The sequence below is a fragment of the Cynocephalus volans genome, chromosome 10 (genome assembly GCF_027409185.1).
Source record: "Cynocephalus volans isolate mCynVol1 chromosome 10, mCynVol1.pri, whole genome shotgun sequence".
Taxonomy (NCBI): domain Eukaryota; kingdom Metazoa; phylum Chordata; class Mammalia; order Dermoptera; family Cynocephalidae; genus Cynocephalus; species Cynocephalus volans.
In genome coordinates, this window is record NC_084469.1 from 77,697,376 (window position 1) to 77,723,598 (window position 26,223).

General features: G+C 35.1%; 1 protein-coding gene across 1 annotated transcript in view; it reads left to right on the forward strand.

The window, feature by feature from the left end:
- Positions 1–26,223, forward strand: part of RPGRIP1L (RPGRIP1 like) — a 95,106-nt gene that overhangs the window by 43,343 nt on the left and 25,540 nt on the right. Inside the window, exons 16-22 of the mRNA XM_063112002.1 lie at positions 3,496–3,647; positions 6,273–6,651; positions 11,122–11,312; positions 11,476–11,559; positions 14,594–14,692; positions 15,140–15,302; positions 16,270–16,343. Of these exons, the coding sequence (XP_062968072.1) occupies positions 3,496–3,647; positions 6,273–6,651; positions 11,122–11,312; positions 11,476–11,559; positions 14,594–14,692; positions 15,140–15,302; positions 16,270–16,343 (1,142 nt within the window). The remainder of the gene's footprint in view (positions 1–3,495; positions 3,648–6,272; positions 6,652–11,121; positions 11,313–11,475; positions 11,560–14,593; positions 14,693–15,139; positions 15,303–16,269; positions 16,344–26,223) is intronic.

A 26,223-nucleotide genomic window follows, 5' to 3' on the forward strand; every position in this document is an offset into this window, starting at 1 on the left:
CAATTTGTAGCATTTGATGTTTCAATCACTATTTTGATTTCTATATTAAAATGATGTTCTACATTAGTTTCTTCTTTTATACATCAAAGGTGCCTTTAGGGTAAGAACAACCTTCTCTGCCCACCGTTGATTAGACCATCTTAAATGTCATTAATGATGTCAGTACAATGACTATTAATTTTTTTTTAACTTATAACTTCAGATGTGTATTTACCATATTGATACCCTTGTTTGATTAATTATTAATTGTAGTACATTCATTTTTTTTTTTTTTAAGTCCTTGTGTTATCACTGTTACTAGGCACTGGGAATACAGTGGTCAGTGGTAAATTAGAAAGACAAAGCCCCTGCCCTTGTGTAGTGTTGCTCTTCCCCCCACGGATTTGTCACCCACTTCCCCTGGGTGATGAAGCCACAGAGGATTACTCAAAGCCCATCTCTTCTGAGCAGTGAGAAGCCCCGAAGTGGTTAACTTCCCTGGAACCCTCAAGCGAGAGGCAACGCTTCTTGGAAAATTAACCCCGAATTGAGGTTCTCATCCTGCATTTATTTTCCAGACCAGGGAGTTAAAGGAAGAGAACATAGCTGGGGTTATAGTTTAACAATATAGGCTGGTAACTTTTAGTGAAACAAGTCAGATGACATTCCAGTAAGGCAATTAAGTGGTCCTATTAACAAAAGCTTGATCTTAGCAAACATTCCTTCTCCCTCCAGAAATTTTCCAGTATCTTTACATTTCAATCAGTAACTAGTCTGTCCTCGAGCCAGCAACCTTGCTGTGCCACAAATCTTTATCTTACACCAGAGACTTTATAGCCTGAGGAAAATTTCCTGTTTTCCACAAGGTCAATATTTGAAACTGCAAGGCTTTGGAAAACCAGGCCCTGTGAAGTACATTTGTTTTATGAATCCTCTACAGTGTAGCTTGCCTTCTATAGCGGAAGACAGGCAATAAAACAAGAGATAGATAGATAGATAGATAGATAGATAGATAGATAGATAGATAGACAGACAGACAGACAGACAGACAGACAGACACACACACACACACACACACACACATGTATACATATATACATGTGTTGTCAGATATGAAGAAAAATCAATCAGATAAAGAGGGTCAAGACTGAGATGGAAGGTTGCTAGTTCTGATAAGGGCTTACCCGAGAGGGTGACATTAGTAAAAACCTGAATGAAAACCCATGCCATGATCCAGGGGAAGAATATTTCAGGCAGAAGAAATAGCAAGTACAAAGACCTCAGGGAGGAACAAACCTGATATTGGAGGAATCGCAAGAAGGCCAGTGGCTGGAGCAAAGATGGGATTAAAGCAATAGGCAGGGACCAAATCATGTTATAGAGCCGTGTAGGTCATAGTGAGGAGTTTGGATTTTTTTTAGGTTTTAGAAAAATTATCCTGAGTGCAGTCAGAAGAATAGTCTGTAGGGGACGAGAGGGAAAATAGGACCATTCTCAGGTTATTGCATTGATCTGTGGAAAGATGATGGTGGCTTGGATTAAGATAGTAATGAAAGTGGTGATAAACAGTGGTCATATTCAGTATATATTTTATTAACTCTTCCTTCAACACTTGCTTATCAATTGAATGTGGGGTAATGAGGGAAAGAGAGGAGGCAGGAATTTCTGGCATGAGCAACTAGAGGAAAGGTGATGCTATTTATTGAGATAGGGGAGACTGGGAAAGGAAAAAAATCAAGAATTCTGTTTGAACAAATTAAGATTGACCTGCCTAGTAGACATCTAAGTGGAGATGTCAGGTAGGCAGTTGGATACAAAAGTCTGAAGGTCAAGGATGGAGATATAAAAGTGGGGGTCATTAGTGTTAAGCTGTGGGCCTAGATAATGTCACATAGAGAATGAATGTAGATGAAGAAGAGAAGATGGCCAAGAACTGAGCCTAGGGAAAATCTGAAAATTTAGGGTTCAGGAAGAGGAGGAAGAGCCAGCAAAGGAAACTGAGAAGTGGCCAGTGATATAGGAGGAAAGCCAAGAGTATGTGGTATTCCAGAGGCCAAGGGAAGAAACCATTTTAAGAAGGAAGGAGGGTGACTTAGGGCCTGGTGTAGGACTTTATTTTACTGATTGAGTGATTGACTACATAGGTAATTTTTCATATGACTCAAAAATCAAAAAGGCATAAATGTCTACCTCCCTGCCCTGCCCACCAGCCGCCCCAGGTCCCCACACCAAAGGTTACAAATTCTTCCAAAGATATTTTATGCATATAGAAGCAAATAGATGTATGCATTGATATTCTTCTTTTAGGGCTTTTTTTTTAAATAATGATTTCTCTCTTAGTCTGTTTCATGCTGCTATAACAGAATACTTGAGACTGGGTAGTGTATAATGAACATAAATATACAGCTCACAGATCTGGAGGCTGTGAAGTTGAATGTCAAAGTGCCAGCATCTGAAGAGGGCCTTTTTGCTACATAATAACATGACAAGAAGGGGCCCAACTTACTCTTCTATGAAGGCACCAAATCCACCCATGACGGTGGAGCCCTCATGGTCTAATTACCTGTTAAAGGCCCCACCTCTTTATACTGTTACAATGGCAAATTTCAACATGAGTTTTGGAGGGGATGAACATTCAAACTGTAGCAGGCAGATATTAAATCTTGTTTGTATGGTGATGAGAACAATCCATTAGCAAGTAAGAAATAGGTGAAGTAGGAGAAAGTAGAGGTACTATTTTCGATAATAATTATATAGATAGAAACTATGGCCCTTGCCCTCAAGAAACTTACAGTGAGGTGAAGAATAGACTTGTGAACAGTCAGGCCAAAGCAGTCAGTGTTCTAATGAGAACGTAGAAAGTCTGTGAAGGAAGCGTAGATTCTTACATCTCCTGGGAGCTACAGAGGAAGTCTTCACAGAGGAGGAGGGAAGAAGAACTGCCTGAGATGACAGGTGTACTGAGGGTGTGCAGGGAAACATCATGCAAAGGTATATTGCATACGGTATATATTTGACCTAGCCATGGCTTTTTTCCGCATACTTGTATAGTAGAGAAATGAGAAGGTGCCAAAAATTTCTTGAAAGTTGAATTAGAATGTGGAATATCACATTTAAATAATTTTGAGGTTTCATATTGTAAATGTCAGACTACATTGAGTACAAATTGTTTTTTTAAAAAGTACTATAGCGTCAAAAATAATCTGTGGAATATTTTATTCAATGTTTATATTTTTCTTTATATTTCAGAAGGATTGAAATAGTAAAAATTAGAATATCACAAACATAGCTTGACATAGTTCTTTAATAATATTTCATATACAGTGAAACTCATACTTCAGAAGTATGTTTTCTTCATCTCTGTTATTTTCTAATCACACAATTTGTGCAAGTCATATTATTTTACTTAGTATAAAATTTATAGTTTTAACGCATAATACCATTGATGTATTTTTTACCGGTACATATTTTAATATATGGGACTGTTTTAACCATGGGCTATGTATTGATTTGTAGGAACTAAAGGAGACATCCCAAATTTTGGCACAGTGGAATACTGGTTCCGATTAAGAGTTCCTATGGATCAGGCAATTCGACTTTATCGAGAACGGGCAAAGGCTTTGGGATATATAACATCAAATTTTAAGAGGCCAGAGCAAATGAAATCCGTAAGCTTGTTTGACTTAAGGCCCTTTTATGACATAGAAATTTTATAATATTTTTTTATATGTTATTCTTTAACTGAAATCATTTTCTTTCACAGCCATCAAGTGGCTTTTTTTAACTTTTTATTTTGAAATAATCATAGACTCACAGGAAGTTGTAAACACAGTACAGAGTACCCTTCACCCAGTTTCTCCCAATTGTAACATCTTACATAACTACAGTGTAATATCAAAACCAGGAAATTGACCTTGGTACAATCCTATTAACTAGGCTACATACCTTATTCAAATTTCATCAGTTTTTATATGCTGTCATTTGTGTGTGTACATCTGTGTAGTCCTTCTATGCAGTTTTATCACATAGATAGATTTATGTAACTACCACCACAATTAAGGTACAGAGCTGTTCCATTAACAGGAACTTCTTTGTGCTACCCAGGGCACCTTTGAATAATATAATCACAATACTGTTATCACACATCAAAAGACTTTTTTTTATTTAACAATTTCTACTGTTAAGGAAATAAATAGCAATTATTGGATTATCAGTTATTGTCCTTTTTCCAAACTATTTCTTCATGTTAGTTTTCTGAAATGCAAAATAGTATACAAAATGAATACTCTTTTGCTGAGAACTGGGAGTTTAAGTGCAATTCCTCAGGGCAACATTTCCCAAACTATGTTTCATGGAGTCTTAATGACCATATTTCCAAATGAATTCTGTGATCCAGTAAATGCAGAAAGCACTGAATTGAACAAAGTTAAATAGGATTCTCCACCTTTGAACTTCTCGGGTATAAAGTGAATCTCAACAGGAAGCATAATGTATGCGATTAATGTTGAATATCAGAAAGACAGAATATTGCCATTCCCAGATTTTAGAATGTCTCCTGAAGTCATAATCATCTTACCTTTTTTCTCTTGGAACTATTCCCACCACCAATCCATGGGGTCAGGCCCCCAAGTGGCCAGGTTTATGTTAGGTGATCTTATTTTCTCCCAATCCCCACGCAATTATAACTAATGATTTAGGAATATTCACGTGATCTCAACTGGGCTAATCAGCTTCTGCCTTCTGAGATGAAGAGAAAGCAAGACTCTTCTGCCTAGAACTTGTGAAATTGGGAGCTATGCACAGCCATTCTCTACCATATTAACCAGCAAAGGAAAGTGAGTCTGAAGAGAGAGAACAATGAGCAAGTCATACAGAGAAAAATGCAGACGAGATGGAGAATAAATTCTGGTGGTTTCCTAGTCACACTACTTTCCTAAGGCCCAACCACGTTTCTGATGTACAGTCCCAAGAAATATCCATATTACCTTATATTACAGTCCCTTTTTTGTTGTTTCTTGCTAGATGGATTAGGTTCTATAACTTTCACTTAAAGAACTGTGACTAATATAACACCGATTCCCGAACTTAAGAAAGAATGGAACCTGCTTCCCAGAGATCATGTTTTTTGGCCAATATTCTTCACAACATACTTTGGGAAATACTGTTATGGAAATAGGAATTAGAAATAAGGAGACCAAATTATTTGTTTGGTTTTGTAGTTTAAAAGTTTTTAGAGTCCCAGTTTCTGGCTTGAATAAGTCATTTACTGGTGGCAGTTCAGTTTTTGTGGGTAGATTGGTGGGGGGAAGTGGAGGAGGTACTTTTTATATCATTCCACTCTTCTATAGCTGAGTGCAAACTAGCCCTGGGAAAGCAGTACTGTGATTCCCTTCTCAGGTTTCCCCTCTCCACACCACCAGATGTCTCCACTGAGGAGATTATGACCGGGATTATAGCTCTATTTTTCCTTCTCCAGTAAACTTCCGATGGAGTCAGGAGTCTCAGATGGCCAATCCAGAGTCAGAAATTCATAGGGATCACTTTGTGGGAGGTAGAAAATTCTCCAACATTAAACAAGGCACTGAAACTAGCATTTTTTTTTTTTTTTTTTTTTTATCACAGATCACATTAGCTATGGAAAATTTAACAGTTACCACAGTTTTCTAAAATACTTGTGTGCTGGCCATCTCAGAAATAGTTCCAAAAGGGGCCTTAGAGTAGTTTCCAGCTCTGCCTAATAACTGCTTTTGCTCATCTCTCGTCTGTGTCCTCCCAATCCTAGGTTTTTATCTCTTCAAGGTTTATCTCTGATCCTGTTCTCTTGTTCTTATAGCAGTTGGACTTTGAAATACTGGCTAATCTTGGCCTCAGGTATCTGCTTCCTCCGTCCCCAGTGGTTCAGGATGAGAGCCAACCCAAACATTATAAAATCATCACTCTGGATGGGCATATTAATATCCTGTAGTTAGGACATTCATCTTTGGGCCCATAACTCACTTTACTCTAATTATTAAATAAAATTAAAGAACATCCGATTAACTTTTTTCTTGGTTTTTGTTTTAGCACCAATCTACATGTATGCTCAGTCTTCTATGTTTGTTGCTAATAGCAACATATGTCTAGGAAATATTGATTTTAAATAAGAAACAAAGATTCTTTTACTGAGAAACTAACTATGAAGTGAACATGTGCAGCTTTTGTCCATTTACAAAATTATTTTGTTTGGGGGTTGGCAGCTGTGGTTTATCTTTCATTGTATTATTTCTGTAATATAAATATGTATGTTTTTCCAGTTAAGTCAGCAAGCACCCAAAACTGCTCAACTCAGTTCTACAGATTCCACAGATGGCAATTTAAATGAACTTCATATTACAATAAGATGTTGCAACCACCTGCAGTCACGAGCAAGCCACCTGCAGCCACACCCCTATGTCGTGTACAAGTTTTTTGATTTTGCAGACCATGATACAGCCATCATTCCCAGTAGCAACGATCCACAGTTTGATGATTATATGTGTTTCCCAGTGCCAATGAATATGGATTTGGATCGATACCTTAAGTCAGAGTCTCTGAGTTTCTATGTGTTTGATGATAGTGATACCCAGGAAAATATTTACATAGGAAAAGTCAATGTGCCTCTGATTTCATTGGCACATGACAGGTGTATCTCAGGTAAGCCTATGTTCTTGAATCCATGAAATTGTAAAACAAAACTAAACTATGCCTCAATGTTGTGGATATGATTTGTTTAAAACTAGTCTTTCTAATCCCAATCTTTAAACTTTAGGCCTATAATACCATTTTTTTTAGTTATTTTCTTAGTAGTTGTTCTAGGGATTACAAATATGCATCTTAAATTATCAAAGTCTACTTAAAGTTAATACTAACTTAATTCCATTAAAATATAGAAAGTCTCCTGTAATATAATTCTATTCCATCTCCCCTCCTTTGTGTTGTTATTGTCATATATGTGTATATAATATGCCTATACATATTATGAATCCAACAATACAGCCTTATAATTATTGCTCTATATAATCTTATATCCTTTAAAGAAGTTAAGGGAAAGGAAAAAATATATAATTATAGGAGACTTTGATATTCACCTACATATTTACCATTTCTGGTATTCTTTATTTCTTCCAGTGAATTTGAATTACTGTCTGATATCATTTCCTTACTCCAGTATAGCTCCATTTTCTCCCCCTCCTTTATGCTACTGGCATATATATTTTATCTTCTTATAAGCCCAATGATATAATTTTACATTTATTATTTTATGAAATTGTCTTTTAAATCAATTAAAAGGAGCAACGATCCACAGCATAATGTATTTATGCTGTCTTTTACAATTACCTTTATATAATTACCTTCATTGGTCTCTATTCCTTTGTGTGGATTTGACTTACTATCTAGTGTCTCTTCCTTTCAGCCTGAAGAATTTCCTGTGATATATCTTGTGAGTCAGGTCTTCCTGGCAGTTAATTCTCTCAGTCACTGTTATTTGGGAATGTCTTTATTTTCCTTTATTTTTTGAAGGATAGCCTCACTGTATATAATATTTTTGGTCAACTGTTTGTTTTACTTTCACCACTTTGAGTCCATCAGACCATTGACTTCTGATAATAAGTCACCTATTAATCTTATCATGCGTCCCTTGTATTTGGCGCTGTTCAGATTTTCTATTTGTTTTTGGCTTTCAACAGTTCGACTGATGATTTGTCTAGATGTGGATCCCTTTAGGTTTATCCTACTTAGAATTTGTTGAGCTTCCTGTAAGTGTAGTGTAATGTTATGCACCAAATGTGGGGTTTTCTGCCATTATTTATTTAGTTATTTTTTTCCCTGTCCTTCTCCTTTTTGGACTCTCATTATGTTTAATGGTGTCTCACAGTGCTTTGAGGTTCTGTTCATTTTTCTTCATTCCTTTTATTCTTCAGATTGGATAATCTATGCTGATCAGTCTTCAAGTCCACTAATTCTTTCTTCTGCCAGCTCAGATGTCCCGTTGAGCCCCTCTATTAATTTTTTCATTTCAGTCGTTGTACTTTTCTGCTCTAAAATTTCTATTTAGCTCCTTTTTTCATATAATCTTTATTATATTCTCTATTTGATAAGTCATTGTCGTCATACTTTCATTTACTTCTCTAAATATGATTTCTTTTAGTTCTTTTAAAATATTGATATTAGCTGCTTTGAGGTCTTTTTCTGCTAAGTCTAACATTGTGGATGCCCTCAGAAAATGTTTATTGATGGCTTTTTTTCCTGAGGGTGTATCACACTTTCCTGCTTCTTCCTATGTCTCATGAATATTTTGTTGAAAACTGGACATTTTGGATAATATGTTGTAGTACCCTCCCAGGGTGGTAATTGTTACTGTTTTTGTTTGTTTGTTTGGTGACTTGCCTGGACCAATTCTATACAGTCTATTTCCTCCACTGTGTATAGCCACTGATGTCTCTGCTATGTTTTGTTTCTTTGTTTATTTTATTCTTTTTTTTTCAGTGTTTTTTTTTTTAATTTGAAATTGAAACATTGATTGTATATATTTATGGGGTACAGAGTTATATTTCAATACATGTATACAGTGTGATGATCTAATCAGGATAAATAGCATATTCACCATTGCAAAACTTTATGATTTCTTTGTGATATGAACATTTGATCTCCTTTCTTATAGTCATTTTGATAACATGCAGTAAATCATTGTTAATTACAGATTACTCGGTCGACTGTTTACCAATAGAACTTATTTTTCATATGTAGCTATAATTTTGTGTCCATTAACCAGCCTCTCACTATCCCCCAACTCCTCCCCTCTCCTGTCTCTAGTAACCACAGTTCTTTTCTCTCCCTTTAACAGTTTAACTTATTATTATTATTATTTATTTATTTGGTTTTTGTTTTTTGTTTTTTAGCTCCCACATATGAATGAGGACATGTGGTATTTCTCTTTCCGTGCTTAACTTATTTGTTTTATTCTTGTTTTAATTTTAAGCATGGGTCAGCATAGCTTAACGGTCAGCCATTGATTGTTCAAAGGTGTGCTTGTATATGTTTGTCTATGGGTCAGTCTATGGCTTAGGAAATGTGTTTCAAGTTCAATCAGTCTACATGTCTGCCTCAGCTTTTACTTTCTACATTTACTAGGCCTCTGGTTCAACCAGGGAAATGCTTACTAGGGTCCTCTTGGTTTCTCCTGAGCATTGCCTACAGCTTTCTGCATGCCACAGCCTTCCATATTCCATACCATGAGGCATAAATAGGATCTTAACAAGGCCCAGTTTGGTTGTCTTATTCCTTGAATCTTCCTTTCTGGTCTTTTGCTTGCCCCAGCCAGTATAGAGACCTCAAGCTGACTGCAGTGTTGGCCTTCCCTGATTGTTTGCCACTGAGATTGCTATTGTTTCTAACAAAGCCCCTGGGCATGACATTAGCTATACTCCGTTACAAATAAATTTTGCATAGGCTGCGGGTTCTCATAGCCTACCCCACCCTGGTAGAACTTCTGCATCATGAAGCTTAGGGGAAAAGAGGAGGATGAGAACAGTCCCACAGACTCCTCCTGTTCTTACTGAGGTTTAGTAGATTTTCTTGAGCAAATGCTTCTCAATTTGTTCTACACCTTTGATCATTTTCCGGAGTCCTTAAGTAGTTGTTTTGATCATTTTGTTCAGTTTTATCATTGCTTTTTAGGAAGAGGATTTATCCTGCCATAACTGGAAGTTCCTCCTGTACCTGTAATAGAAATTTATCACCTCCCTATATTCCACCTATATCCTTTTGTTCTGCTAGAGTTTGGGGGTTTTTTGGTTTTTTTCCAGCCATTAAAAGAGGTATCGACACTTGAGGTCCAAGTACAGGACACCCCTAAACAAAAGTTGTGCTTGAAATATAGGGGTTTTTTTTTCTTTTTAATTTATTTTTATTGGCATATTCATTGTTACAAATCATACTTATTCTTTATGCCCTTCATCCAGTCTCTCCCCACCTCCTTTCCCTCCACCCCTCCCCGTTCACCTCCTCCTCCTCCCAACAACCATAGATTTGTTCTCTCCATCTGATAGATTAACTGTTCCTCTGCCAAATGATCTGTCCAGTACTGTGACAGGTGTGATCAAGTCCTCCTCTATTATCATAAATCAGATGCTGCTTCTGTTACTCTGGAGTGTGCTTTGTGGGGAGAGAGGACCTCATTTTATTTTGGTCTCCACTGGTACCTCTCCTTGTGTCAATGCAGTCGAGAGTCTGGCATGCCATCTGCATGATGGCTGTGACTGCTGCTGTAGAGACTAGCCACTTTTGTGGCAGCCATGGCAATTGCGGCAGCTATGGTGGGCTACCTGTGTGGAAATGGTGTTTTTGGTGTGCTCTTTACCTGGTTGTAGCTGGGTTCGGCTTCCCCCAGCTCCATGCCCCAGGGCCCCAGCAGGGCCCCGGGGCAGTGGCGGCAGCTTGCCTAGTTGTGGCTGGGAAATATAGAGTTTTTTTAGTCAGAGACTTTTCATACCCTAAAATCTAGTGCAATGATTAAAATTTGTAAGACAGTGTTACAGATTCAGCTAGGTAGTACTTCTTGTTACTATTATTTGTTTTGGATAGTTTCTTTATTTTATTGACATTTTTTGTTTATACTACTGTTAAGTTGGAGTAATTTAATAAATCCCAGTAAAATGTATTTAAAATTATAATAGAATTATATAGTAATATAAAGATTCCTTTTGATGTATAAATTATTTGACGTTTAAAGTTTTAATATGTTTTTCTTTACACACAAGTCTAGCAAGAATATTCAAGTCAAATTGAAGTTTCATACTTGAGCCATAAACCAGATATCTTAGAGGAAGGCTAAGAATTCTGAATAATGTCTGAATTTAATTTCAGTGAATTAAAATATTTATAAATTCATTTTCACATCTTTGACGAATCAGTATTAAGTCCTCAATTTCTGAAAGAAGTCTGCCTGAGAGATGAACCTCTTATAGATCCTTTTGTCTTTATTTTATTCTCTAAGTCATTTGAGTTGTGACTAAAAACCAAAATTATTTTTAAAGTTGGGGGCAGTTTTTTGTTCCTCTTTAATTCTTATGGTAATAAAACTTTACTCTAGCATTAATTGAAATTATTTTTGTAATTTGACAGGAATTTTTGAGTTAACAGATCATCAAAAGCATCCTGCAGGCACCATTCATGTTATATTGAAATGGAAATTCACTTACCTCCCACCGAGTGGATCGATAACAGCTGAAGACTTAGGAAATCTCATTCTCAGAGAAGAGCCAGAAGTTATCGAAAGTCTACCTCCAACATCCTCTGTTAGCACATTAGTCTCAGTGAGTAACAGGGACTTTGAATTTCCTTTCAAATATAAATCTTTTAATATAAAACATATTCAAAATATAAAAAAAAGTAAAACTACCCCACCAAAAAAAAAATTGCTGAAACCTTATCTGAAATGTAACATCATACTGAGTCTGACATACTGGTTTATTTTAGGCACCAAGACCTAAACCAAGAAAACGTGTAACACCTGTAGATAAGAAGGTGTCTTTTGTGGATATCCCACCACATCAGAGTTCTGTAAGTAGTAAACACTCAAAATACTGTTTTGTTTTTTTCTGTAACAAAAATTTGAAATAAACAATATAGGTGTACTATATACCCTACCTGATTTAAGTGGAAACGAGTGAAGTACATCTTTTCTCTTTAAAATGATAGCTTTGCAATTTGGCACTAGGTATAAGTGTTAACTGTCCATATTCTTTGATCTAAACCCTCCCGTGGCCCCATACCTCTCTCCAGCTACTGCCCCAATCCTCTACTACCATTTACAGAAAAAAACGTCTTCAAAAAAGTTGTCTAGATTCTGTCTCCCTTTCTTCACACCATTTCTTGAACTCATTCCAATCAAGTCTTTGTCCTTCTTAAAACTACTCTTGCTAAGGTCACAGTGACTTACTCTTTGTCATATCCTGTAGTCAATTCTCAGTGCCCATCTTAATGTCCTAGTAGCATTTGATACTCACTCTCTCTTTTCTTGGCCTCTGGGATACCACGCCTCCCTAGTCTTCCTTCAACTTTACCAGTTATACTTCTCTTCTGGAGACCATATCTCTAAATGTACAAGTTCCTCAGCAGTCAATCCTCAGACCTCTTCTCAATTTATATCCACACTAAGAGATCTTATCCAGTCCCATAGTTTAAAAGGCATCTATATGTTGACACTCCCGTATTTATAATCTCTAGCCTCAACCTCACTGCTGAATTCTGTGTTTATTTTTACTGCTTATTTCACATGCAGTGGGTGTCTAATAAGAATTTAAACTTATCATAGCAAAAACCAAACTCCTGATTACACCAGTGCTCTTCCAAAATTTTTTTCTGTAACACTGAAAAGTGTTTCCCATTCTCAGTAAATGACATAATCATTCACTTCATTGCACAGGCATGAAATTTTGGAGGCATCCCCTTGACTCCTCTCATTTTCTCACATCCTACATCCAGTTCATTCATAAAAGTTCTCAGCTGTACTTTCAAAATACAGTCATCACTCCTTATCCATGGAAGATTGGTTCCGGGACACTCCCATACCAAAATTCATGGATGTTTAAGTTCCTTATAATAAATGACATAGTATTTGCATATAACCTATGGACAGCCTCCCATATACTTTATAATTACTTATAATACCTAATACAATGTAAATGCTATGTAAATAGTTGTTGTATTGTTTAGAGAATAATGACAAAAGAAAAAGTCTGTACATGTTCAGTACAGATGCAACCATCATAGGCCTAACTACATTTTAATCCACAGATGGCTGAATCTGTGGATATAGAATCTGCATGCAGAGCCAGCTGGGTTCACATCATCCACACTGTTACCACTCAAGTCACCATCATCTCTCATGTGAACTTTTAAAAAAATACGTTTTCGTTGTAATTGACATTTAACTTATGTAGTGTAAAGTACATATATCTTAAGCATATAGCTCAATAGATTTTTACATATGTATACACCTATGTAACAACCACCCACATCAAAATATTCTGTCTCCCCAGCTCTTATAGTAATGCCTAGCATATATAGAGCATTTAATATATATGTATGTGATAAATAAATGAATTCAGTAATTATAATTCAGGAGATGTTTTATAGCTAGCAATTATTGAGTGTTTATTATGTGCCAGGCACTAAACTAAATGCTTTATATGCTTGGACTCATTTAATCCTCACAGCAACCCTATATAGTTTATACTAGAATTATTCCCATTTAAAGATGGGGAAAATAAGTTACCAGAGGTTAAGTAACTTGTTTCTGTTCAAAGTGTTAGAACTGGAATTCAAACACAGGTAGCCTGATCCCTAAGTAAGTAACCATGGGTATTAAAATGGCATATATGTCATTTTGAGGTGTTTGTTGTAATGTTAGTCATAATATTCAAAAATTGTGAACTAGTTAAATGTCCAACAGTGCAGAAGTTCATTAAATCATGGTACACCTATTGATGTAATATTGTGTTATTTAAAATTATGTTTTCTTGAAGTTTCATATCAGGATAAAATATTTATGTTACAATTTTAATTTTTTTTTTTTTTTTTTTTTTGTCGTTTTTTCGTGACCGGCACTCAGCCAGTGAGTGCACCGGTCAGTCCTATATAGGATCCGAACCCGTGGCAGGAGCGTCGCCGCGCTCCCAGCGCAGCACTCTACCAAGTGCGCCACGGGCTCGGCCCACAATTTTAAATTTTTTAAAATGTAACAGTATATATTATGTTTATAATACAATTACCACTGTGTAACCAAAATTTTTATTTGCATCAGAAATAAATTTTAAATAAATAGAAATCTAACAAGTGATTGATAGGTATTACCATTGGGTAGGAATATGAATTTGTATTAATTTCTTTTATATTTCCTTGTTTATCTTTCACATTTTCTATATTGGGCATATTTAGCTTTGAAATAGTAAAAATGTAAATTACATTGAGTAATGTATAATCATCAGAGAAATATTAGAAAATATAAATAAGAAAAAAAAAACAGTAAAAATAAAATTAAATTTCTCCAAATTTATAACTCAGAGACAGTTTTCGTGAATTTCCTTTCATACTTTTCCCTATGGAAATATGCACATATATGTGTTTGATTGTGTATTTGTTTTTTAACAAAACATGATACAACTATAAATATTGTTCTGTATTTAGCTTTTTTACTAAACACTATATTATATACTCTATAATGTAATAAGTACAGATCTACATCATTTTTTTTCATGGTTACACAGAACTCAGGTATTTAGGTGAACCATATTTTATTTAACTAATGCCCTGTTGTTGGACATTTGCATTGTTTTCAGCTTTTTTGCTATTATACACAATGTTTCAATGAACTACACTTGCAATTCTTAAATTGTATCTATATATACTTCAAAGACTGTCAACCACCATTTTATAGAAATATACTAACTAAATTCAGTGTCATATGAGTAACTATTTAACATTTGCAGCCAGTTTTTATTAGTGCATCTATATATGTAAAAATCTTAGAATAACTTGGGATTTAGTAATAAATACAATATAATATACATCCATGTTTTCACATTAATATAAGGAGAGTTCTACTACTGAAGATATGAAGGAAATTTCATCAGAAGTGGAGCATACACCAAAAATAGAAATTAATACGCCATCTGTTTCACATATTCCTGAGGTATGCATTTGTATTAAAATTATTTTGGAAGGTTTAATTTGGTTCTTAAAGACCTTGTCTTGTGATTAACATGGGTCAGGAAATCATAGCATTTATTCTATTTTTTGTATATGACTTCATTGGAATAGAAAGGTCAAAAATATGAGAAATCTAATGACTACAATTATACTGATATCGGCAGGTATTATATAGATATGTGAATTAAAGTCTTAATGTAAAAGTCATTTTAAGATTAATCCATTTTTCATTCTTAGTGTATATTCAGATTTTTATTTATCTGTGTATTTTCATCTGTATAAATTTGTTTTCTAATGAGTCATATATATAGCATATCTATATAATTAAGTCTCAAATATACATAGTTTATTATTGAAGTGCTTTAGCAAGAATGTTATTAAGTGTGCTCTAAGAAGTAATAAATGTATCGATGTGCTTTCCTTTCTTCAGGTTTCACGAGGAATCAGTGCAGATAAGGTAAAAGAGAATACTGAGAAAGTGCAGCAAGGAAAGGAAAATGATGTGTCTTTACTATCCGAGGGTCAGCTTGCAGAACAAAGCTTGGCTTCTTCTGAAGATGAAACAGAAATAACAGAGGAATTTGAACCAGAAGGTGACTTTCTTTTTTAAACTAATATTTACTTAATTCTTTGCTTTGTTTTGTCTGTTAGAGTATGTATTATATACTTATTTCTTGACAGAAATGATGGGATATAGTTCAGTCTGCTATGATTATGTGGGATTGTGTATCTCTTCTTATTTCAACTTGGAGCTCCACAATATACTACAAGTGTTATCACTGACCAAGTTCCCGATTTATGTTTTAAACAGTTTTATATTCTCTCTGAGTCCAGTATTATCATCTGGATTCATCTAGAGGTCTTGAATTTTTAAAAATTAAGCCAAGAATCCAGACCAAAAAAAGACAACTTACTGTATGGTTTCACTTATATAAAAATCTAGTAAAGCAAACTAATTTATAGTGACAGAAAACAAGTAAGTGGTCCTGGAGAAGGATAAATGGGAACAGGGAGGGGTAGAAGGAGAGAGATTACAAAGGGACCTGAGGAAACTTTTGGGGGTGATGGATATATTTACTATCATGTGATGATGGTTTTACAGAATTATAAATATGTCAAAATACAAATTTAGCAGTTTAAATGTGTGCAGTTTATTGTATGTCAATTTTACTTCAATAAAGCTTTAAGAGTTTGAAACTTTTAAATACTAAGAATAACATTAACTTTTACACAATATTATTGGTTAGGCTATTAGGAAACATCTATTACCCTATGCTTCTCTTAAAATTTTGTTTTCCTTTAATTTCAGACTATAACAAGCTGTACTTTTATCTGTATTTCCTTTGTTTCTACCAAAATTAAAACTGGAATTTTCAGTCATTTTTGTTTCTAAAGTGTAATGTATATATAAATGTATTTGCTGCTAAAAAAGGTCTAGACGTGATTATTATATTGTTCTTTTAAGGTTATCCTATGACGTATGCTTGTTTTTCTCTATTTCACAAGGTATAAATACAGTTGGTTTAATTTGTGTAATGTTACCCTTTTATTTTTTAACAGATGAAGAGGGCAGATCAGCTTCTGACAGTGATGATTGTATTATTCCAGGTCCTATATCCAGGAATATCAAACAGGTCAGTAACTTGATGCCAACTAGAAATGTTTTGAAATGAGGCTGCCTTTCATTCATAGTATATCAGTATTTATAAATGAAAATCTTAAGGCAAAAATATTTCTGGAAAAATTTTAATGTATTATAATCTTAACCATTGGTAAGAATTGCAGTGCTTCTTTTAACTCTTTCACACATTCTTAGTTTAATCTCTCTGCAAAACAGAAAAACTTAGAACAGAACATTTCAGTTGTTGTCACAGATAACCTCCATGAAATAGAGATACTGATTGTTTCTGTGCTTGTTAAATATAAACAGGACATTTCATTTGTCTAAAGTTTTATTGGTTAGAGCACTGCCTAGTAACACCAAGGTTAAAGGTTCAGATTCCTGGGCCGACCCCATGGCGCACTCGGGAGAATGCGGCACTGGTAGTGCCGAGGCCGTGGGTTCGGATCCTATATAGGGATGGCGGGTGCGCTGCTGTCTGGCTGAGCGTGGTGCAGACCACAGCGTGCCGAGGGTTGCGATCCCCTTACCAGTCAAAAAAAAAAAGGTTCAGATTCCTGCACCAGCCAGCCACCAAAAAAAATAAATAACGAGGATAAAGCTTTATTATTATTATATAATTATTAATTATAATAACATCATCTAATCTGTGGCAACCAGATATATGAAATGTTCATTGTTCAAAATTAATAAATCAAGGAAGAAATCTTCCCTGAAGATCTTTAATTATGGCATTCAGTTCAATTAAATTTAATTTTTTTGCTTTATCAAATTTTAAGGTTTGAATTGTTAAATTATTTTATCAAACCAATGAATGGAAATTCTCTACCCTTTATTAGAACAATTTGATAATGAGTATCAGTGGGAAAATGAGCCACTTGTGTGAGATATAGCTTTATGGCCATAAACAGAACCGAAAGGATATAATTGAAAAAGACTTATTAAAAGAATTGGCTTATGTGGTTATGGAGACTGAGAAGTCCCCAAGATCTACAATTATCAAGCTCAAGACTAAGGAGAACTGATGGGGTAGTTCCAGACTGAGTCTGAAGGTCTGAGAACCAAGAACTCCAAAGGTATAAGTTCCAGTCTGAAAGCCAGCAGGCTTGAAATCCGAGAAGAGTGAATGTTTCATTACAGGTTTGAAGGCAGGAAAAGACAAATGTCCCAGCTCAAGGCAGTCAGGCAGAAGAAGTTCTCTTTTACTTATCCTTACTATTCTATTCAGTTCTTCAGTTAAATGGATGAGGCCCACCTGCATTAGGGAGGGTAAACTGTTATACTCAGTCTACCAATTCAAATGTTAATCTCATTCAGATACAGCTGGCACACTCAGAATAATATTTGACCAAATGTCTGGGCACCCCGTGGTCCAGTCAAGTTGACACATAAGATTAACCATCACACCATTTTACTAAAACCCCTCTATTTGTCGTAAGTCCACATGTTTGATTCAGACATTTCTTTCTTGTGCATCAATAGTTCTTCTGCAAGACTGTGCGTACTTCATGAGGATTTTTAGATACCTATATGATTTAGCCTTTTGAACATAAGAATACGAGAAATGAGATACTGAATCCTGGGGTCTATGATGACAGGTTTTAAGGGCTGTATTTACCCAGTGAATCTACAAACAGCACTCATACCTCTTCTTATAACCCAGTGATTCCCAGGGATTCACCACCTGCAGTTTGTGCTCACTCCTCCCTAAGATAAGTGAATATAGTATTCTGGTCCTGCCCTCAGGAGCATCTGCACTAATTGGGAAGATGTGCTTATAAAAAGTCAAGTAATAATTCAACAGTTGAATTACTTCATAAAACAATGTCAGAAGACAGTACCAATAATTAATATCATAACCATATATTCGAGCTAAATAATACTAGCTGGTTTTTTTGCCCATAATCCTCATTTTTCAGATGAGTGAACTGAGATTTTGAGGGAAAAAGTGACTTGCTCACAACCATGATACTAATTAAGGAACTTCAGAGGAAGGAGAAATTTGGAGTAATTTTTAAATAGACTTCATATAGGACATACCCATGAGCTGGCCCATCCAGCCTTCTTCCCTTTTTATGGGCTGCATGTCTGCTTTTTCTCATTTTAAGCTAAATTTCTTTGCTTCACTTGCTTCTTGCCCAAACATAGTCGCACAAAAATGCCCAGCCCTAAGGAGAAAGATCTGATTAGCCATGTCTAGCTTCTGGATTAGGTTCATCTTTATCAAGTATGCACTCTTGTTCCAGTCACAAAGTATAAGAAGAAGTGTCCTGCATAACTACGAAACCTCAACGACGGGGATGTGACAGCAGGGAGACTATCAGGTTCACTTCTGGTACAGGAAGGGATGCACATTGTGTGTTTCAGAAGTCAAGAATGCACTAAGTAGAGTGGCCTTGCTTTGGAAAGGGATAGAAGGCCTCAATTACAATGCATCAGTCTAAACATTTTAGATTTTATCCTGCAGAGTCTATGGAGACAATGCAATAGTTAATTTTATCACCTAAAATGAATTCTCATTGTATGGAAAAATTTTATCTAAATTATACCATCTTAGGCTGGTGATCCTCAACTGGGAATGATTTTCTTCCCAGAGGGACATTTGGCAATGTCTGGAAACAATTTTGGTTGTCCCATTGGAAGGAACTGCTACTGGCACCTAGTGGGCAGAGGTTAAGATTGCTACTATACATGGTACAATCCACAGGACCCACAATAAATGTCTATCTGGCCCAAAATGTTAATAGTGCTAAGGTTAAGAAATCCTGTCTTACACCTACAATACAAGGGTACTTCAAAAAGTTTATGGAAAGATTCATATTATCTTTTCACTCTATTTTTCCACAAACTTTTTCGAAGTACCTTGTAAAAACCATGTGTATGTTGGCAACATTGCTAGCATCTCAGTGAAGTTGTACATTGCTCTAAAGAACTTTGATTCAACACAGAAGTTTAGCAAAAGAAAGAACTATTCCTCTAAAATATTCAACTAATTCTAACATACACATATATTTTTCCTTTGTAGTAAACAAGGGTTTTTTTCTTGTTACTTCAGGGAAAGTAATTTGTGTTACTTTGCTACAGCCTAATACAGTCTTCACTACCATGTCAAAATGTGATTTCTTATAATGATTTTAGATGCTCTCAAATAAAGGAACATCATTTAAAGCAAGCATTTCTTTGTGGCTCAGTAGCCATTAATCAGCTCCATTATACTTTTAAATTTTTACTTTTAGTAGCAGGTACTTACTGGTATCTTATACTAACAGGTGAAATTTAGTTTTGTTAAGTTATATACCAAACAGAGTAAAATGGTATAGTCTATAAGCATGGGAACAAAACTCAAGAAACCATCACAGCGGTGAACATGACGGTTTGATTGGTGGTGTCCTTTCCAAAATTCATGTTGAAACTTATTCGCCAGTGCAGCAGTGTTAAGAGCTGTGGCCTTTGGGAGGTAATTAAATCATGAGGGCAGCGCTCGTGAATGGGGTTAGCACTCTTCTAAAAGGGTTCAAGATCGAAGGGAGAGCTCTGTTCTTCCACTATTTTGGCTTGTGAGGACACGGCATCAAGGTGCCATCTTGGAAACAGAGAGAGCAGCCCTCACCAAACATCAAACCTGCCGGAGCCTTGATCTTGGACTTCTCAGCCTTCAGAACTGTGAGAAATAAATTTCTATTATTCATGAATTACCTAGTCTGTGGTATTTTGTTATAGCAGCACAATGGACTAAGTGAAATATAGCATTTTCTATAGATTGTATCAGTTTTTCTGTGTGCTACTTTAGCAAATCATTCAACATGAATGGAACCTTTTTTCTTTAAAGATTGCAAAAGTGATACAAAGAACTGCTGTATATCTTGTACCCAGATTCACAAATTGTTAACATTTTGCCACATTTGTCTTATCATTTCTAGTCTGTCTCTTATATATGACTATATGTGCATACTTATGTATTTATAGACACACATTCTTGCATACATAATTGTTATGAACCGTTTGAGAGTTGCAGAAGTCATGCCCCTTTACTCCTAAATACTTCAGCACAATAATACATTGTTATTACTTTGTCTATGGTTCACATTAAAATTTTGCCCATTTTCCCAGTAGTATCATTTATAGCATTTTATTAACCTGGTCCAAGATCCAATCCAGATCACACATTGCATTTAGTTTTCATGTCTCTTTAGCCTTCATTAATCTGTAATGGTTTCTCAGCCTTTGTTTTGGTCTATCATAACACTTGACATTTTTTAAGAATGCAGGCCGTTTATATTGTAGAATATCCTTCAATTTAGATTTCTCTGGTATATCTTTGAGATCAGATTCCAGTTATGCCTTTTGGTGAGAATGCTACAGAAGCAATGCTGTGTCCTTTTCAGTGCATCACATAACAAAGTGATGTCGTTTTGTCTGATTATTGATGGTGTTAAACTTTGGTTGATGTGTTGTGTCATAAATCCTTTTTTAAACTTAAAAATGTTTGTGGCTCCTTAGTTTCCTCTTTTGTATAGTCTTTAAGAACTACTTTGGGTAGAAATCTCAGGATACTGATAGATAGCTTTTGTAGGAAGGAAGGTATTACTGAATGCCTCTTTCGTGCTAAGCACATCCTATGTAATATCTCCTCACGACAATTCTTCATTCATTAGCATCTACTGCATGTCAGGCAGACATAAAAGAAGCAATCTTTTCCCTCAAGGAATTTTCAGTCTTTGGGAAAAACACAATTATAATGCAGGGTGGCCAGCACTAGGAGAATGGAATGCACAGGGTGCTGTGGGAGCATTCAGGAGGGGTAAAGTCAGCATGAGGGACTTTCATCAAGGCTGACTTCCTAGAGTCAGTAAAGTTTGAGCCAGGTGTTGAAGAAGATTAGGAGTTAGTGAAAAGGGGGGAAGGATCATTATAGGCCAAAGGAACAAAAAGCATGAGAACTTAAGAGAACATGGAACCTCGCTTGTTCCAGGATTCAGAGTGGTTTTTGGATGGGCCAAAGCCTGGTATGGTGCACATGGGGAGCCCCAGGAGAATAGGCTGAAAAGTTAGGCACAGTCCAAAGCACTGAGGCCTCTGAGGATTTTTAAGGAATGAGAGAAGATTACTCATTCATTAACAGATATTTAGTGAGCACTTGCTGTATTCCAAGCCTTGTTCTAGGGATTGTGATTACAGCAGTGAATATGAGAAATAAGGATCCTGTTCTTAGGTAATTTGCATTCTTTGATTGTATTTGAAAAGATCGTGCTGTCAATAAGGTAAAGAATAAACTGGAGGCACAGACTAATTAAAAAGTAATTAGATAATCCTACTCTATAGTGATCCCCACTTTACAGACTTTTTAAAAATTGCCTCTATCCTATAATGTCATAAAATTAGGATTAGAAGTAGTGTCCTAGATAAATATTATTTATGCCAATTACACTGTGAATTTGAATTATCTAATATACTGTGTAAGCAATTTAAGATCATTCTGTTCCTTTTTTAATTTTTCATGTTCCAGATTCTGACATCTCATAATTATTTCTTAGATATGTTGATCCTTAAAAGGAATCTAACAGATTTCCCAGGACTTCAACATGGTACTTGGTTCTTTCTCTTTTCTTCGTGTCTGTGATGTATAATTAATCATAGATTACTTCATTTTGTTTCACTTCATTTACAACATTTATGAGTTTCACTTTGTCAGTATGAAATGCTTGTCCCCTCCTTTTCTTTCCAAAGTGCCGTAATTAGTGTTAGCATCTTTTTTAACAGGCTACATAAAGTTTAGTGGCTGGATTAAATCAAGTCATTAACATAATGTGCTACCCAATTTGCCCCTATCTCTCTTCGTTTCGCGGACATCAAAGTGCCACAGAGCGCAAGTGTAATTGGGCCTTGCTGGCCTGTCAGATCCCGTCAGCCTGATGACTGCTGCTTTTATTAAAAAGCTTCGAGGCATGATAATTAATGGGGGGAGGGGTGATGGAAGTCTGAGAAATGTAAAAGTTTGGACATTTCTCTATGAATATTTTATTAATTTGAATAATCAGAAGTTAACAGTATCAATTTGATGTATAATACATTGATTAAAAGCCTCGTTTCAGGTCCTCAAAATAGACATCAAAACAGAATTTGCATCTATCGTGGCATTAAAAGAATTAATCCTTTTTTCACATTATTTCTAATTGCATCATTTAAATAATGCAGCTTTTATTTTTCACAATAAAATGTATTGCCATCAACTCACAGATTTCTTAAAATGTGCCCATAGGTGAGAATGGGAAATCCCAGTCTGAAAGAGCAATGGACTCTTCTGTGCAGCACATATTTACATCATTCTCTTTCTCTGTTTTAGCAGCTTGTAAAAGCTGCCATATTCAATTGGACTGAATCTATAATTCCACCTGGAAACCAGGTTTTCTGAATGCACTGGCATTCCCAGGTGATTGCAATAATGATTTTCAGCAAAACATGTTTTAAAAACTTTGAAAGGCAAAATGCAAAAAGCAATCCCACTAGTTTAAGAATTCATGTATGAAAAATTATTAAATCACTATAGAATCAAATATGATATCCTATCAATGGGTAAAATAAGTCCCTCCTTATGTTTTACACGTTGAAGTCTAAGCTAGATAGAGAGGTTTTTTAATATATTTTATGTAAAACCAAAAATGTTGAATTACTCTCCTGATAGTAATTGCTTCTAAAACTATTTTTTTATGTTTTGCAACTCATCTCTTACTCATATACTATGAACATCTTTCTGTAGTAGTGTATACTATTTCTTTTAACATTATAATAATATTTTAATATTATGAATATTACATTCATAATATTCTGTTATATGGTTGTACCTTATTTACTTAAATAAGCCTGTTTTGAGGGACCCTGAGGTTTCTCTCAGTTTTTGCTAATACAAATATTTCTGGTTAAAATGAATATTTTATAGATAGCAATGTGTGAAAATTTTCAATTGTGAAAATTTTTCAACATTTGAAAAATTTCAAAAACAATGTATTTCCTCCCATCACACTCTTTGCCAAACTAATGGATAAGAAATTATGCCTCACTGATAATTCACTTTAAAAAGAAACAAAGATATATTCATATATACTCTTTTTTTTTTTTGAGCATACAGACATAACATTTAGGTTTATGTAAGCAAAGAAAATGTCTGGAAGGATATACACAAAACAGTACTAGTAGTGCCTGACTCTCTGAGGCAGGAGTCAGCAAACAATGGCCCATGTGTCTAATTCAGCCTTCTACCTGTTTTTGTAAAGTTTTATTGGAAGGCAGTCACACCCATTCATTTGCATATTGACTAAGGCTACTTTCACTCTACAAGGGCAAAGTTAAATACTGGCAACAGGGACTATATAGCCTTGAATGCCAAAAATATTTGCTGTCTAGCCCTTTACAGAAAAAAATTGCCAACCCCCAAGTTAGGGGATAGGATGAAACATGGAATTTTTATATTTTACCTTTTATAATATATATTGTTGGGTTATTTCTAAAGCATAGATTGTTTCTAAAAAGGAAATAATTTGATAGTCAAGTCTGTACTAAAATATTAAATAATAACTAAAGAATGATTTAATGTGAATGTTGTGGAAGGTTTTCTATAAATATCTTCAAAGGGTCAGTGGATATAGAATGAATGTTTAGGTGTAGAGCAGTATTTCTCAAAGTGTGATTCCCAAACCAGCAGCATCAGCAGCATCTGAGAATTTGAGAACTGCAAACTGGGGGGGCCCCACCCCAGTCCTAATGAATGAGAATCTCAGCAGGTGGGACCCAGCAATCTATGTTTTATCAGATAATTCTGGGGTCTGCTAAAGTGTGAGAAACACAGCTTTAGGAAAAGCAGTACTTCTCACCCTTGGCTGCACATTAGAATCATCTAGGGAGCATTTTTAAATGCCAGGGCCTGGGTTCCACCCAGATCAGTTAAATCAGAATTTTGTTCATAGCTCCCCTGGTGATTTTAATGTGCAGCCAAAATCAAGCACCACTATACTACAACATCTGTTCTCAATGATGGGGAAAGTGGAATAGCATATCAAAATCACCTGAAATTGAGGGTGATTTTTGAAATTCTTCTTCCTTCACATCTGCCGTAGTAAACCACAGTTAATGATGGAAATGTGTCATATCCCTCAGGTGTATTAAGGACAGGAAAAAATACTCCAAACCATCGCTTTAGAACATGTGGTAACAAGTGTCTTAATTTGCTGACCATTATAGACACAGTAATTTACATGGTGTGTAAGGGACACTATGACAATGGTCTAAAAAAAAGCACTCTTAACCCTAGCTCCATTTTGATCCCAGACACTGAAGTTTTCAACATTCATTTGTTCAGCATAGTGCACTTTAACAGAACGTTAGAAAAAATGGGTTACTACCACTGATGAAAACTGGGTTTGTTTTGTTTTGTTTTTTAAAAACATTATTACGTTGACATTTTGTTTCTGCAATTATCACCTTGCTAGCTATTGTTTTTTAAAAACTAAAAATTTTTCAATCAAAACTTTTTATATAAGAGTGGATATGATTCCAGTAAGAGGAAGTTTTGGAGCCTAGTATGAAGTCAAGGGAACTTTTTGAGTCTGACCAGCCTGCAGAAAGGAAGTTGTAAGAATCACTATTAATTAATATGCATTCCTAACCTATCACTATTAATTAATATGCATTCCTAACCTACTTATTACATATGGCTCTGTCAATACCAGTGATCAGTTTGAACCAACTATTTAGAGCTTGTATTAGAGCTCACCCCAATTAAAATTTGGACTGTTCGAGGGCATAGACATAGATCATAGCCTTCTATTTCTTTTTTTTTTTTTTTTTATCTCTATCACGTTGTTCCAAACTACCAAGTTCTTCATACTGTGGTTCCTATAGGTGGTCTTTATTTGTATTTATTTATATACACATATACATATATAAAATGTTTTTATGGTGATAAAAATAATAACCATGTAGATTGGTATAGCCATTTGGGAGATTAATTAGATAATTCTTTGAAGCTGGATTTCTTGTACCTATTACCCAGAATTCTGCTCCTAAGGGAATCATGCATGTATACAAGAAAACATAAAACGATATTCAATGTAAGATTGTTTGTAATAACAAAAAGTGATAACTTAATAGTTCATCAGTATTAAATAAATAAATGAACAATGGATTATGTAATATAAATGTGATTCTATACAGCAGGTAATATGAATGAATTAGTTTTAAATTATAAATATGAATAAATCTCAAAAACATACTATTGAATGAAAAACCAGATATTGCGGAATGATTAATAGAGTATGATACCACTAATCTAAAATCTTAAAATGGAAAACAATACTATATGTTATTTATGGATATATACATATATGGTAGAAAATATAAAAGCGTGTTCGGGAATGATATAACCAACTTCAGGATAGTGGTTACCTCTAGGGAAGGAGGGGAGAGGATTTGGCAATATGGGGCTTTGCCTGTGTCTGAAATATTTTATTTCTTCAACAACAACAAAAAGGTTTGAATTAGATACAGCAAAATGATAACATCTGTTTAAAATAGTGAGTACCTGAATATGGCAAATTATTTTCTGTGCTTTTCTCATGTTTGAAATGTTTTATAATAAAAAATTAAAGAAATGCCTATTCACTGTAGAAACTTAGACTGAAATTAAACTCACCTGTAATCTCGCCATACTTAGATTTAATTGAACTGACTGAAACAAGTTGTAAAACCTCTATCATAGGCCATTCTCAGTTATGAAGTACTGTATTTAAGGGTTGTCAGGTTGAATTAGTTTTTAGAAGCCTAGCAGTCCAACTCCAGTGTGCCTGCTGTGATGGCTGAAACCAGAGGAAGAATTCAGCACGATCCTCTGAAGTAAAACA